The sequence below is a fragment of the Nyctibius grandis genome, chromosome 26 (genome assembly GCF_013368605.1).
Source record: "Nyctibius grandis isolate bNycGra1 chromosome 26, bNycGra1.pri, whole genome shotgun sequence".
Taxonomy (NCBI): domain Eukaryota; kingdom Metazoa; phylum Chordata; class Aves; order Nyctibiiformes; family Nyctibiidae; genus Nyctibius; species Nyctibius grandis.
The window spans coordinates 4576262-4590560 of NC_090683.1; the positions used below are offsets into that span (position 1 = coordinate 4576262).

The following is a 14299-nucleotide window of genomic DNA, read 5'->3' on the forward strand; positions in this document are numbered from 1 at the left end:
CACAATAAAAGTCCCCTCCCAAAGACCCCCCTCACTGTGGTGCTGGGTGGAGGGGGAGGCTGGGGACAGCCCTATGAGTGGCCGGGGGGTGGCAGGGGCTGGTTTGGGGCCCCGGGATGGGTCACGCTGCTGGGGGCTCTTAGGGCAGCGGGGGGGTCAGGGCCCTGAGTGGGGGTGGGAGAGGGGCACAAGGTCCCGGGGCGGGGGGGGATGTCCCCAGAGTCAGGGCTTGTCCCTGCCCTGAGGTCCCCGTAGCGCAGGTGGAGGATGGCAAGTGTTGGGGTACGTGCGGGTCCCCCACTCCATGAGGCTGGGGCAGGCTCTGCCTTGGGGATGGTGTTGAACTGGGAGACACTGGTAACTACTGGGAGAAGCTGGTAGCCGGTGGGGGGGTGTCTAAAACATACACCCAGCCCTAAGCCCGGATCCATCCTACTCCCTAACCCCAACCCTTCCTCCCCAATACCCCCAACAAACACCCCCCATCCTGCTCCCCGTCCAAATCCCCCCTCAGCACCGAGAGTCCCCCAGAGGGGGGGGGGGCACCAGTCCCCTTGCAAAAAAGCCCTCCCCTGAATCCCCCCGTGCCCCCAGAGGCCCTGCCAGCCGCCCCTCACCCTGCAGACAGGAGCAGGGTCTTTATTTGTGATCTTTATTTGCTCCTTCTCCCTCCTTCACCCACTCTTTGTTGTTTCTTGAGAGAGGGAGAGAAGGAGGAGGGGGGGTGGAAAAAAAAAAAAAAGGAAAGAAAAAAAAAAACACACAGAGCGAGGAGGCAGGAGCCTGTTTTGCCTCCCAGGCAATATTTCTGGAGCCAATCGGAATGCGCACCCACCCTGCCCCGCTCCCTAATTAAAGGCTTGGAGCAGGGACGGGGCCGGAGGTTTGGGCACAGTCTCTTGGTCGCTCCTCGGTGCGGAGGAGCCGGCTCTGGGTACGCCGGGCCTGAGCCGCGGGCAGCCGGAGCCGCCGGGTTGGGGGGTCCCCAGCCAGGCGGGCAGCTCCCCCCCCACCCCAGCTCCAGCGATGAGCGGCTCGTTCGACAAGAAGCTCTCCAGCATCCTCACCGACCTCTCGGGCTCGCTGAGCTGCCATGCCGCCTCCAAGGACTCTCCCACCTTACCCGAGTCCTCCGTCACCGATCTGGGCTACTACACCAGCCAGCACGACTACTACCCGGGCCAGTCCTACAGCCAGCCCGTGAGCCACTACCCCTACCACCAGTTTAACCTCAACGGCATTGGCGCTGCCGGCACCTACTCGCCCAAATCCGACTATTCCTACAGCCCTTCGTACCGCCAGTACGGCCACTTCAGGGACCAGCAGCTCCCAGCCCAAGAAGCAGGTAGGACACTGGGGAGAGGGGCCGTATCCATCCTGCTGGGGAAGCTTCGTGAAGTTGCCCCCCTCGAAGTGTCCCCAAAGCTGGGGATGGGGTGGCCGCGGGGGTGTTGTCCCCACCGAAGGATGGGGGGGATGTTGGGACAGGGCTCAGCTCCGTCCGGCATCCCCAGTGCTGCTGGGGGGATGCAGCAGGACGGAGCCGCGCTGGATGCGGCCGTCGAGGAGGATGTCCTGGGGGACACCACACAGAGCGGGGTGACCCTGAGCTGGTGGGGACGGGGGGGGTCTGCACTGGGACCCCTTCGCCGTCACCCACCTCACCCCTCCGCTCTGTGCCCAGTGTCGGTGAAGGAGGAGCCGGAGCCGGAGGTGCGGATGGTCAATGGGAAACCCAAGAAGATCCGCAAGCCCCGCACCATCTACTCCAGCTACCAGCTCGCCGCTCTGCAACGCCGCTTCCAGAAAGCCCAGTACCTGGCGCTGCCCGAACGGGCTGAACTGGCCGCCCAGCTGGGGCTCACCCAGACCCAGGTAAGGGCTGAGCCCCCGCCACCCCAATTCCCAACCACGGGCAGGAGGGATCGGCAGGAGCTGGAGCTGTGTCCCCCCTTGTGAATCAGGGGGGGTTTGGGAGAAGGGACCCTTCACAGCTGGGTGGTAAGAGCGGGGAGGGGTCCGGGGGTCCCCAGGGATGGGTGCTCCCTGCTTGCTCACAGGCACAGGGGTCCCCGCCACCAGGTTTCCCTGCGCGGAGCAGATCTGCGCTGCCGAGGAAAAGGTGGAGAGGAGGGAAGGAGCAGAGAGAGGGGACGGACCCCAGCCCTGCCCCGCTCCCCCGGCTTCGGGGTTTATCCCCCTCCCTCTGGAGCCAGCCCCATCCCAGACCTCGCTCTGCCCGGGCACCCGGGGGAATCTGAGGCCGAATCCTGCCCTGGTGCCTGGGACGGTCCTGGGTCAGCAACGCACCCAGAGTCCCGGGAATGTGGGACGCAAAATCCCAGGTGGGATGGGACGCTGGGGACGGGGTGCTTGGGACACCCCATCCCCGCAGCAGGTCCTGGCCCCGAGTCCGGCCAGAGCGCGGGGTCCTGGGGGCCGGACCCTGCTCCCCCCAGCCGGGCTTTCCAGGGCTCCCCTTGGGTCCATCCTCCCGGAGCTCCGGCTCCCCCGTCCCGCTCGGTCCAGGCAGAGAAAAGGGAATTTGGGACAGGAGCCGCGTCCCCCGCCGGGGACCTTGTGCTGGGGGTGGCAGTTTGGGCTGGACTGGAAGAGCAGGGACGGGTGCAACAGGCTTTTCCCCACGCAGCACCCAGATTTGGGGCTAAAAACCCTTGTTTTTGGGGTTCGCCTGGCGTGGGGACAAATTGTCCTCGCCGACGTGTTGGCGTGAGGGCGAGCAGGTTGTCACTGCCGTCACCGCAGCGCGCGACTCCCCCGCACCCCGTCCCGTCCCCGGTGCCCTCCCTTGCCTGCGGGCCGGCGCCGGCGCCCTTGTGCCGCCCTTGGCGCTCCCCAGCACCCAGCCTTCCTCCTCCTCCTCCTCCTCCTCCCTTGGGCGATGAAGCAATCGGAGACACTCGGCAAAGGGCTGACGGAGCGCGTCACCCGCTCCCAGAGGGACATCCTGTTTGGGTGACAACCACCGCCCCCCCACCCCTTCCCCGGGGGCCAAGGGCGTCCAGCGCGACGCCTCACCCAGCACCGGGGACGCTCCCGACGCCCGGCGTGCCGGCCCGGCGTCCCGTGATGCATGGGGTGACGGGCTCCCCGCGACGCCCATGTCCCCAGGGGGGCCTCCCGCGATGCGCCGCGTGTCCAGGGTCCCCACGACACCCGTATCATGGGTGCCCTCCCACGGCGCCATCTTCCCTGTGACACTCGCATCCCAGGTGCCCTTCCCGTGATGTACCATGAGTCCAGGGTCCCCGTGACACCCATGTCCCTGGTCCCTTCCCACGCTTCATTGTGGGTCTGGAGTCCCCATGACACCCATGTCATGGGGGGCTTCCTGCGATGTACCATGAGTCCAGGGTCCCCGTGACACCCATGTCCCTGGTCCCTTCCCACCCTGCATCGTGGGTCTGGGGTCCCCGTGACACCCATGTCCCTGGTCCCTTCCCACCCTGTATCATGTGTTTGGGGTCCCCGTGACACCCATGTCCCTGGTCCCTTCCCACTTGCCTGGGCTCCCCACACCACCCCCATCCCAGGTCCCTTTCCCGCGCCCCGTTCAGCCCCGACGTTGCCTGGCGGTGGCGGGGCGCTGAGCCCTCTCCGTCCCTTCCAGGTGAAGATCTGGTTCCAGAACCGCCGCTCCAAGTTCAAGAAGCTGTACAAGAACGGCGAGGTGCCGCTGGAGCACAGCCCCAACAACAGCGACTCCATGGCCTGCAACTCCCCCCCTTCCCCGGCCGTCTGGGACAGTAACTCGCACGGCAGCGCGCCGGGCCGGACCCCGCTCCCGCAGCCGCTCCCCTACAGCTCTTCCCCCGGCTTTCTGGAGGAGCACAACCCCTGGTACCACCCCCAGCCCCTCAGCGGACCCCACGGACCCCACCAGCCGCCACCAGCCACCACGATGCATCACACCTCCCCGGGGCCTCCCCCCAACACCGGCGCCGTCTATTAACAACCCGGAGCAAGAAAAGGAATGAGAGACTGTGGCAGAACTCCTTTGCCTCCTTTTTTTTCCCCCTTTTTTTTTGTTTTTTTCTTTTTTTTTTGGGAAAAAAAAAAAAGGACACCCATGTACACGCACCCCTAATATACACTTATATATCCGACCCCTCTCCCAGCTCATCTCAGGAACAAGAGGACTGCAAAGGGTTAAACTCGAGGAAAAGGTGGCGAATTCTTCTTCTGCATTTTTATTTTTAATTTTTCCATCACTCCCCCCAACAAAAAAACACCCCCTCGAGGAGCCACGTCGCTTCTTGGGGCCACCCCAATGAGCTGCCTTCGGCGGGGCTGCCTCACGGGTGGGCACCCAGGAGGGACACGAGGGGCACCCGGAGCACCCTGGTGGGGATGGAGGAGGAGGAGGAGGACGCGGCGTCGCGGGATGCCGAAGGAGCGGGATGTGCTTTGCCCTCGTGGCACCCAAAATCCGGGGACTGAGAGTGGTTTGCGGGGTCACGGACACCCCATGGGGGCAAACCGGGACCCCCCAGCCCAGCCACTTCCGTAGCAGCTTCGTGGGAATCGCCCGGGACGATGCTGAGACAAAGAAGGTGGTTATTTAAAAATAAATAAAAAAAAAAAGCGGGGTGGGGAGAGAAAATATTTTAATATTTAAACCAGTTCAGGAATGGCTTAAGTTATTTTTTAAGAGAGAAAAATCCGTTTTCTCCCAGTGCGTCTGTGTCAGTTCAGCTACTGGCGCAGCACAACGCCTGTTTTTTTTTTAAAATAAACCGACAACACATTTTAAAAGTGAAAAAAAAAAAAACCCTCTTTACTATTTTTTAAGAGAATGACGCTATTTTTTTAAAAGCAGAAAGTGCAGTTTTAAGAAGTGTTCATATGTGTTGTACAGTCCCGAGGATCTTATTTATGTTGCCTTATATAAATAGGGGTGTACGGGGGGGGAAAAGAGTGTACATAAGGTTTGTTTGTATAAAGTTGATCCAAACCAAACTGCTTTTGGTCTGTTTTTTTTTTGTTCGCCTATTTTTTAAGGAAAAAAAAAGAAAAAAGGTTGGTGGAGCCCCTGCTCCGTCGGGGGGTTCCTCTGAGCCCCCGGTGCTGCTTTCGCAGGGAGTGAAAGCTGAGATAGAAACGTTAATAAAAGTTTCGAATGTGAAGGCTCCAAACAGCATTTTTGGGAGGTTTTTGGTGAGCTCGGGGGTTTTTTCCTGGTTAAACCCCGCGCCCCGATTGTGGGGGGTGGCTGGGGACCGGGGGTGGCACCGGGCACCGGGTCCCACTTTGTGCCGCCGAGAGGGAATCGGGGTGGGGGGTTTATTCCTGGTTTGCAGAGTCTCCCCCAAACCGCCGCGCAGACCTGCTGCTTCCCTCCCGCTCCTCTTACTGGGAACCAGTAGGCTCCCAGCTCTGCAAACTGGGAGGGTGGCCGGGCTGCCCCGATGTCCCCTTTGGAGACACGCATTGGTGAGGGACGGGAGCCCCGCCACGGCACCGACCCCGTGGGACCAACGCTTGCCGCCACTGCGGAGACGGTGATTTTCCCCAGGTTGGGAGGGCTCGAGTGACCCAAAGACCCCCCCAGATGGGGCCTCGGGATGGCGATGGGGACAGTCCCTGGGGCAGAACCGTGCCAGTCCCCCTGCCCTGCTGTCCCCGGGGTCACCAGCATCGTTTCACAGGTGGGAGCACAGCAAAGGGTTGGGGGCTGATGCCCCATCGCCCCTCCTGGAGCCACGCTGGGGACAGGGGACCTGCCCTGGTCCCTAACATCACATCCCTGATGGCCGTGGAGGGGCCCCGCCAGCTCCTGGTGCTGCTCCCCACGTGGCACCCAGCCCTCTGTGGGGTGGCCCCGGGGACAGTCCCTTTGGGGACACCCCCGGCACCATGGGGTGCCAGCACGCCGGGCACATCCAGGACGCACCCAGCCTTTGGCGTCCCCAGAGGTGTCCCCATGTCCATGTAGGGCCAACCTTGCACCCACAGGGGTGTCCCCAAATCCCCACCACGGGCTGCACCCACGGGCTCCCCTTCCCCTGGTACCATTGGGTGCAGCCGCCGGACCCCCCCCGGGCACCCCCTGCACGGCGCCTGCATGCCGGGGCCGGTCGGGGTGCTGGCAGCCCCCCGTCCCTCCGCAGCGGGGCTGGCGTTGGGGTTGGAGGGTGCGCGCGGAGCCGGCGGCGGGCAGACACGCTGGAGACACGGGGGTTATTAGGGGAAAGCTGCCAGCGAGGGCGAGGAGAGCTGGGAGAGGAGGAAACCGAGCGCCTGGAGTGAGGAGCCCGGCGCGAGCTGGCGCGGCCGCGGGTCGGTTGGGGTTTGGGGTTTTTTTTATTTCTTTTTTAATTTAGAGGGGGGAGAAAAAGAAAAAAAAAAAGCAGATTATATATCCGCAGATTATATAAACGCTGGACTCATCGCTGCCTGCGGACAGGCACTGATCCTGCTCCCCTGTGCTACCAGCCCTGACACCCCGGGGATGGGCACCAGGGAAGACATGGTGCTCATGTAGCCCCCCCCCGCCCAGTCCCTCCTGTCCCACTCCCCTGTCCCGGGGGTTGCAGCATTCCCGGGGGGGTCACAGCACCCGCAGCCCGTGGGGTGGGCTGGGTGCCAGGAGCCACGGCTGGTGCAGGAGCCCTTTGCACCTGCCCGAGGAGCCGCTGCAGAGCCGGGCACAGCCCCTCTCAGCTGCCTTCCTCCCGCTCCTCCTCATCTCAGATAGCCTGGGGGGGCTTCACTGTGAGCATCACCTGCAGCTCTTCCAGCCCAGAGGTGCCCAAGACCCCCAGAGCTCCCCAAGAGGGGCTGTGGGACCCGTACACCCCTCCCCAGGGACAAGCACCCTCCTCCTGCCAGCAGCCGCTGCCCCAGGGTGCTCCTGAAAGCAGGATGGGGCCTGGAAGCCAGGGACAGGACCCCCCGGGGTGGGGACATCATCCCATCACCCCACTCCTCCCAGCATCTCTCATCCAGCCCCAGCACAGGAATAAAATGACCATCCTGTGTTATCCCAGTTACCCCCTGCTGGCACTGGGGATGGAGAGCGGCACCGGACGGTGCCGCGATGGGGACGCTGGGGACACCCAGCCCCTCGGAGGGGACTTTGCCAGTGGCTACGGGCAGGACGAGGGCTCCCATGTGGTTTCCATCCCCCGTGGCTCCAAGATGTGGGGCAGCAGTGCCTGGCGTCCCCCCCACGGCTCTGCCCCACACACCCCCACGCCCCGGCACAGCCCTCCCAGTGTGGCATACGATTCCTGCCCCGTTGCAACACGCTGCTTGCGTCAGGCCGCTGCCAGCACAAGGAGCGGGGGCAGCCGCCCGCCCACGGCCCACGCTGGCATCCACCACGTGCTGGCATCCACCACGCTCCTCGCCCTCTCCAGCCCTTGGCTAACCCGGAGCCGAGGGGCGATGCCGGGCAGCCATGGCACCGCTGCCAGCCTGGGCTCCGCTGTCAGCGCCTGGAAAATGGGACAGGAACACTCCCGAGTGGCCTCGGGGACCTCTCTGCTCCCCAGTCCATGTCCCATCACCTTGGTGGGCTGGGGATGGGAAGGGGACACCAAGTCATGTCCCCCCCCACTGCCTGAAGCTGCCCTGGGAGTTTGAAGGCGCCAGTTGGATTTGCAGCCTGTGCAGGTGGAGGGAAGAGGGACCCGAACGAACCCAGGGACATCCCTGTCCCCCAGTGGGATTTGTCCCATCCAGTGGGTTAAACCCCACCAGACTGGGGTGTCTGGGGGGGGCTCTTGGCCTTTCCTGAGTGTCCCCAACCAGGGACGCTTTTGGCTGGTGGAGAAGAGCCACGAGCAGCTCCAGCGATGCCGTGCCTCCCCCCACGCCACCGAGCCCCCTCCAGCCCCACAGGGTCACCCCAACCGTGTAGGGCTGGGACAGTGCTCAGCACCCGGACGGCAGCACCCCGAGCCATCCCAGAGCCCTCTGCAGCCAGGACCACACCACGTTTAACCCCTTTTCGTGGCTGGAGAGTGATTCCTGGAGGAAAGCCGCCCCTTGCAGCCCAAAGCCCCTGCCCGGGGTAAATCCCACCCGCCAGCACCTGGGTTTTCCCCACTCCCTGGATGAGGAATTCACCTTCCTGCCAATGTGGGTGCAAAGCAAACCCATCCGCCTCCCCAGCGCCTCGGTGGCGGACGGGCTCCATCACTCGGGGAAAATAAAGCCAGCTTCACCCTGCACAGTCCCCAGCTTCTGCCAGACTTGTCCCCACTTGTGGACGTGACCCACCCATGCAGGGGACACCACGCATCATGTCTTGGCCCTGGACCACAGCCCGGGTGTCCCCCAGGGTGCTGAGCCAGCCCGTGGGCTCCACGTCCTCCACGTGCCATCGCTGCCACGCGCCCGTGGCCATCGTGAGATGCAGCCAGGGACAGCTGTGGGGTCACCGCCAGCACCCCAAACCTCTCAGCTGAGGGATCAAACCTGCTATGGGCTGGCGGGGCAGTGGGGGGCTCGCATCCAGCCCTGCGGCCGCCGGCGGGGACCCGGAGGGGACCTGGGGGCTCCCCACGCGCCTCCGGCCCCGGGGCACACCGTTCCCACGCTTGGCGCCAGATCTCCAGCCCTGCCCATCTCCCAGCTATCGATTTTGCTTGCTCAAGAACCCGACTCCTCAGGTGGGAGCCAAGTGCTTGGGAAAAAAACATCCGTCCCCGCGTGCTGCCCGAGGTGCAAAGCAAACAGAGCCGCGCGTGGCATCGCCGCGTCGCTCTGTCCCCCACCTCACCGGCTGGGGTGGGAAACGTGGTCCCTGGGGCGAGTAGTGACCCTTGGAGTGGGGGAAATATAAGGTGGGAATATCTGGAGCGACGATCATGGCACGTTTGTGCAAACCTCGGTACGGCCCTGCTGCACCAGCAAATCTGTGTTGGGGACAGCCCCAGCGCGGGTCTCGTCCCCATCGTGGGTGACAAACACTGAGTGGGGTTGGGAAAAGTGGGAGATAACCATAAGAATGTTCTAGCTGGGTTCTGTCCTCTGAAAAACACACCAGGAGGGCTCCTGCGCTGTCAAACCACCGCTGAAAAATACCCCCTGCTCCCAAAGTGCCCTGGCTCCCAGGGGCTGCTGGCGGAGTGGGGCACTAACCCCGGGCTCGACCCGCCCCGGGGTCCCCAACCTGCTCCGCGTCCCCCCGCCCTCCCTCTCCCACCCCCATTAAGGGCGACATCTCCAACAGCTCCAAATTGCCCGTAATTACCCTGAGGAGGCGGCGAGAAGCCCCTCGCCCAGGGGCCCCGCTCCACAATTACTATAATTGCGTCTCCATTTCGGGGGAGCGATCGCAGGGCTGAAAACAGCGGCGGGTCCCGCGCAGATGTCCTGGGGGGGGGGACACACAGCTCCAGCCCCCGGCTCCAGTGCCCCCAGCCCCGCAGGGCTGTTTTCCCAGGAGCCTCTGAGGACCGAGACCGAAGTGTCTCCCCCAAAGTGGGGACAGACCCCCCCGAAGGGCAGTGGCAGGTACGGAGGAGCAGTCTTTACAAGTGTACAGCCTATTTATAAAGGGGGGGCACATACAGTAACGGACGGTATTTATAAATAAAGCCAGGCCGGGGGGGTCCCCAGCCCCCCCAGCCCCTCTCGGGGCCCCCCCCTGCCCCGTGTCCATGAACGGAGGGACCTGGGGCTGCGGCTGGAGGCCAAGTCCTGTCCCGCGGGGACGGGCACACCAGGGCGTCGTGCCGGAGCTGTCTCACTTCGGACCGCAATGGAGCAGGCAATCGCCACGTTCCTGCAGACTGTGGTTGCCTTCCTCCTCCTCTTCCTCCTTCTCCACTCACTGGGGTCCCCCAGGGCTTTGCTGTGGTCCCCAGTCCCTTGGGGGGTGGCAGCAGAGCATCCCCCCGCCTCGCTGGCTGTCCCAGAGCCGTGGCAGCATCACATCATGGGGGCCCGGGGGATGGTGTCCTGCGGGTGCGGCTGGTACCAGGCTCCGAAGCTGTTGATGTAGCTGCTGGGGGCCAGGGGAGCCCCTTTGCCTGGCACGGGGATGTCCCAGAGCGGGGGGATGTTGGGGGAGCAGGGCGAGAGGGAGGCGGCGGCGTGGAGGTGCTCCCCGTCGGGCGCGCTCGAGCCCTGCTTCATGATCTTCTTGTACTTGGAGCGCTTGTTCTGGAACCAGATCTTGACCTGTAGGAGGCAGAGAGGTGAGTGGGGAGGATGGGTCTGCGGGCAGTGATCCCCCACAAACCCTCAGCATCGATAATTACGGACCCCTCTGGGGTCCCCATCTCCCCCCTTCTACATCTGCCCTTTCTGGGGGGCACCCGATTCAGCGTGGGGGTCTGGGAGACAAGCCAGGCTCTGAGCCCAACCCTTCACAAGCCACCAGAGACTCCACTCAGCGCAGCTGGAGGCGGCTGTGGGAAGAGGCACAGGGAGCCCAGACAAACGTGTGATAAATGCAGAGCACCCCAGGAGTCCCCAGCCGTGCACGTCCCCACGTGTCCCCACGTCCCCCTGGCTCTGGCTCGGGCTGTGGCCCCCCACCAGCCCAGCTGGGTGCCGGGTGCCGGGGCTGGGCTGGGGCGCGGCACGGTGGGGCTCGCCGCGCTGGGGTGGTGGCCCCGCTCATTCCTCCCCGCGGTCCCCCCCGCGCTGCCGGCAGGTTCCCACTTGTCTCCTCTTCCCCGGCTTTATGAGCTCGCTTCGCCCCTGGCTCCACCGCTGCCGCCTGCCTGTCTCTCCCCATCGCCTTCAAAAACCCACTCGCCCCGTCCCGCGGCCCGGGGCCGCCCAGCGCCGGGCATGGCCGGGCCGGCAGCCAGGCTCCGGGGCTGGGAAAGTCCCGGTGCCGCTGGGAGGTGCGAGCAGGGGCGCCCCAAACCCGAGCCCCGGGGGCCCACCGGCGCCAGCTCCCCCGCCGTGGCACGGCACGGCTCGGCACCGTTCCAGTTGCACCTCGGCGTCGCGGTGCAGCCTTAATCCGGAGTCACTCCTGGAGCAGCGATGGGCACGAGCCCCCCGCGTGGCGCACGGCCAGGGCAGTGACCATCCCCTGGCCCCTGGCAGGGGCTGTACCTGGGTCTGGGTGAGCCCCAGCTGGGCTGCCAGCTCGGCGCGCTCCGGCAGCGCCAGGTACTGGGTCTGCTGGAAGCGCTGGTTGAGAGCTTGCAGCTGCAGGCTGGAGTAGATGGTGCGGGGCTTGCGCAGCTTCTTCCCCTTGCCGTTGAGGCGCAGCTCCCCGTTGGCCACGGCCAGGGGCTTCTCGTGCTCTTGGGGAGGGAGAGGAGCAGAGAGTTAAACCAACGCGCCGAGAGGTGAAACAAAAAAAAATCCCAACCCAACCCCAAAGCATCCCACCCTGGGGGCTGCAGCGGGTTTTGCATTTTGGAGGGGAGTTTTGGAGGGGAGGGGGAATAAATCAAGGTGGGGGGAGCTGCTTTTGCTGTGCTGGTCTGTTTAAGCCCCAGGTAAAGCAAAGGGGAAACAAGAGGAGGAAGGGAGGGATGGGATTATTCATTCAATAGCACTACACAAGCCCCAAAGCGGGCAGGGCACAGGCCCCTCTGCTGTGCACCCGATGGAGGGGCCAGGCAGGGCCCCACGGGGTTTCGGAGGGGGCAGCAGGATGGATCCTCCTGCCCCAGCGGCCCTTGCTGTGGGCACGCTGCTCCCCCGGCCGCAGCGAGCCCCCGGGCAGCCCCTCGCTGTGAGGTCTGTGCCCCCACCCTGGCCCATCTCCTCCCCACTCTGTGCCTCTGAGCATCCCTGGGTCCTTCTTGGGCCACGTGGCTTGTGTGGGGCAGAAACGCGCCGGGGCTCGGAGGGGCACCGGGGACACGGTGGGCCCCAGCTCAGTAGCACGGGGCTGGCGTGGGTGAGCATGGGGCATGGTGGCGAGCGTGTCTGTGCACCCACGTGTGCCCCACAGTCTGCTCTGCCTGCAGCCACGGCTCTCTGGAGATGATGAGGGGCCGACAGGGCCTGGGGGCTCAGCCGGGCTCAGGACCCCTCCGTGGGGCAGCCCGGGGGCCGCTTCTCCCCGGGGCAGCTCAGCTTGCAGTGTCCTGCATCAGCTTTTGGGGAAAACAGTGGGGAAAGGGGATGTGATGGGGCAGGGAGCTGAGATGGGAGCATGTTGGTGCTGAGGCAGAGGGGAGAGTCTGCCTGGCCCGGGTGGGCTCAGAAGGCAGGACACGGGCAGGTGGGGGGCTCAGGAGGCAGGAGGTGGCGGGGGGGGGGGGCTCAGGGGGCAGGAGGCGGGCAGTGGGGGGGGCTCAGGGAGCAGGATTTGGGCAGCCGGGGGGCTCAGGGGGCAGGAGTCGGGCAATGGGGGGGCTCAGGGGGCAGGACAGGCAGCTGGGGGGCTCAGGGGGCAGGAGGCGGGCAATGGAGGGGGCTCAGGGGGCAGGACATGGGCAGCCAGGGGGCTCAGGGGGCAGGAGGAGGGCAATGGGGGGGGGTCAGGGGGCAGGACATGGGCCGCCGGGGCTCTGATGCTCCCCATCCCCAGGGTTTCTCGCAACCGCAGAGCCACCCGTCCCCACCCCGCGGGGCTCCGGTGGGTCCGGACGCTCTGGGAGCGGGGGGACACATCGTCCCCAGCCCCCGCGGGTCCCCTCGGGGACCTCCCCGCCGAGCCGAGCCGAGCCCCGCATCGCCGCTGCCCCGACGGGCCGGCGCGGCCCCAACGCGCTTCCGACGGCTCCGTCCCGGCGCTTCCCGGTGAATCCCCGGCGCTTCCCGGTGAATCCCCGGCGCCCCCCGCTGGGTGGGTGCCCGGGGGCAGCGCCGAGCACCCCGCGCCCCCCCTTACCTGCGTCCTGCAGCCTGGCGCCGTGGGCCAGCCCGGCCGGGGGGTGCTGGGGGCCGGGGGGCGGGTAGGGCAGGTAGGGACCGCCGTGGGGCGGCGGGGGGGCACCGCCGGGGTACGGGTAGGGCCCGGGGCGGCCGTAGGAGGCGAAGGGCGACGGGTCGTGCTGGGGGTGGCCGGCGGGGTGGAGGCCGTGCAGGGGGTAGTGCGGCGGCGAGGGGTGGCCGAGCTCCAGGAAAGCGGCTTTGGAGGGGTCGGGTCCCAGCAGGCTCTCGGCCACGGAGCTCATGGTCATGGTGGGCCGGGCCGGGGCGGGCCGGGCAGCCCCCGCAGCCCCCGGAGCCCGCAGTGCCGCGCCGAGCCCCGCCGAGCCCCGCCGCCCCCCGACGGGCTCCGCGCTGCCGCCCCGCGGCCCCGCGCCCGGGGGAATCCCCTGCCCGCCCCGCCCCGCCCCGCCCGGCCCCGCCCCCATGACGTCACGCCCCGGGGCACCCCCCCGATTGTGTGTCCCCCCCTCGGGGGGAAGCCCCCCCCTCTGTGTCCCCCCCCTGCCCCGAGGTCCCCCCCCCCCCAGTCTGTGCCCCGACCTGGAGCAATGTGCCCCCTCCCCAGAGGGCAGAGACCCCTCGACCCCCCCATGTCCTGGCTGAGCCTCCCCACGTGCTCCTGCCTGTGTGGGGTAAGCTGTGTTGGGGGGTAACCCCCCCCCAGGGACCCCCCTCCATCGCAGGGAGGGGACGGTGACTCCCCACGCACGTGGCCCCAGGGGATGCATCCCCTTGAGGGGGGCACGGGGCAGCCCTGGGCACCCAGGGGACAGACCCCGGGGAAGGGGCAGCTGAGGCCGTTCGCACTCAGCTCACCTGTGCGGGGACAAGGGGGACACACCAGGGATGGGGGAAGGATGGATACGGTAGTGACAGACACAGGACAGAGGGACGGACACGCAGGGTGTCGAGGCCCTGTGCATCCCCGTCCCCACACTCAGGGGTGCTGGGGGAGGACACCCAGGGTGCTGGGGGGGTGGGAGCCCCAAAGCCACCCCATCAGCACCCACCCTGGCAGGAGGGAGGCCCCTTGCCCTGGCGTTGTCAGCACCCTGACCCCACAGGGCACCGCTCCTGGCGGCAGGCACCGACCTGCCTGCCCGCTCCCTCCCACTGCTCCGGGGAGCCCTGACCCTGGTGGGGTGCGTGGGGCCCGGAGGAGCCCAGCATGGGGCTGGGGGATGCTGTCACCACCGTTGGGGACAGCCAGCCAGAGCCCTGGCCAGTGCTGGCGGGGAGGATTTGCCCCTCCTGCAACCCCAGGTCTCACACCAAGCCCTGGATGGGGTCCGTGAGCACCTCGGTGATGGGTTTGGGGACACTGGGGTGACGCAGCAGGGAAGGGAGCTGGGTGGCCTGTGCTGAGCCGAGCACCAGCCATGGGGTCTCAGCTGCCACCCCACGCGGGGTTTGCCTGGCAGGAGCAGCCCCGAGGGAGCCAAGGGGTGACAGGCGTCCTGGGGATGCTGGC

At 66.2% G+C, this 14299-nt stretch overlaps 2 protein-coding genes across 2 annotated transcripts; one reads left to right on the top strand and one right to left on the bottom strand.

The window, feature by feature from the left end:
• The first annotated feature begins 1026 nt into the window (after positions 1-1026).
• Positions 1027-3973, top strand: DLX3 (distal-less homeobox 3). The gene is made up of 3 exons (XM_068418914.1): positions 1027-1345; positions 1685-1875; positions 3632-3973. The coding sequence occupies exons 1-3, from the start codon at positions 1027-1029 to the stop codon at positions 3971-3973; spliced, it is 852 nt and encodes a 283-aa protein (XP_068275015.1).
• Positions 3974-9903: 5930 nt separating this feature from the next.
• DLX4 (distal-less homeobox 4) lies at positions 9904-13076 on the bottom strand. Its single transcript, XM_068418937.1, has 3 exons — positions 12785-13076; positions 11047-11240; positions 9904-10155 (listed from the first exon to the last, which is right to left on the bottom strand). The coding sequence occupies exons 1-3, from the start codon at positions 13074-13076 to the stop codon at positions 9904-9906; spliced, it is 738 nt and encodes a 245-aa protein (XP_068275038.1).
• Between the last annotated feature and the right edge of the window lie 1223 nt (positions 13077-14299).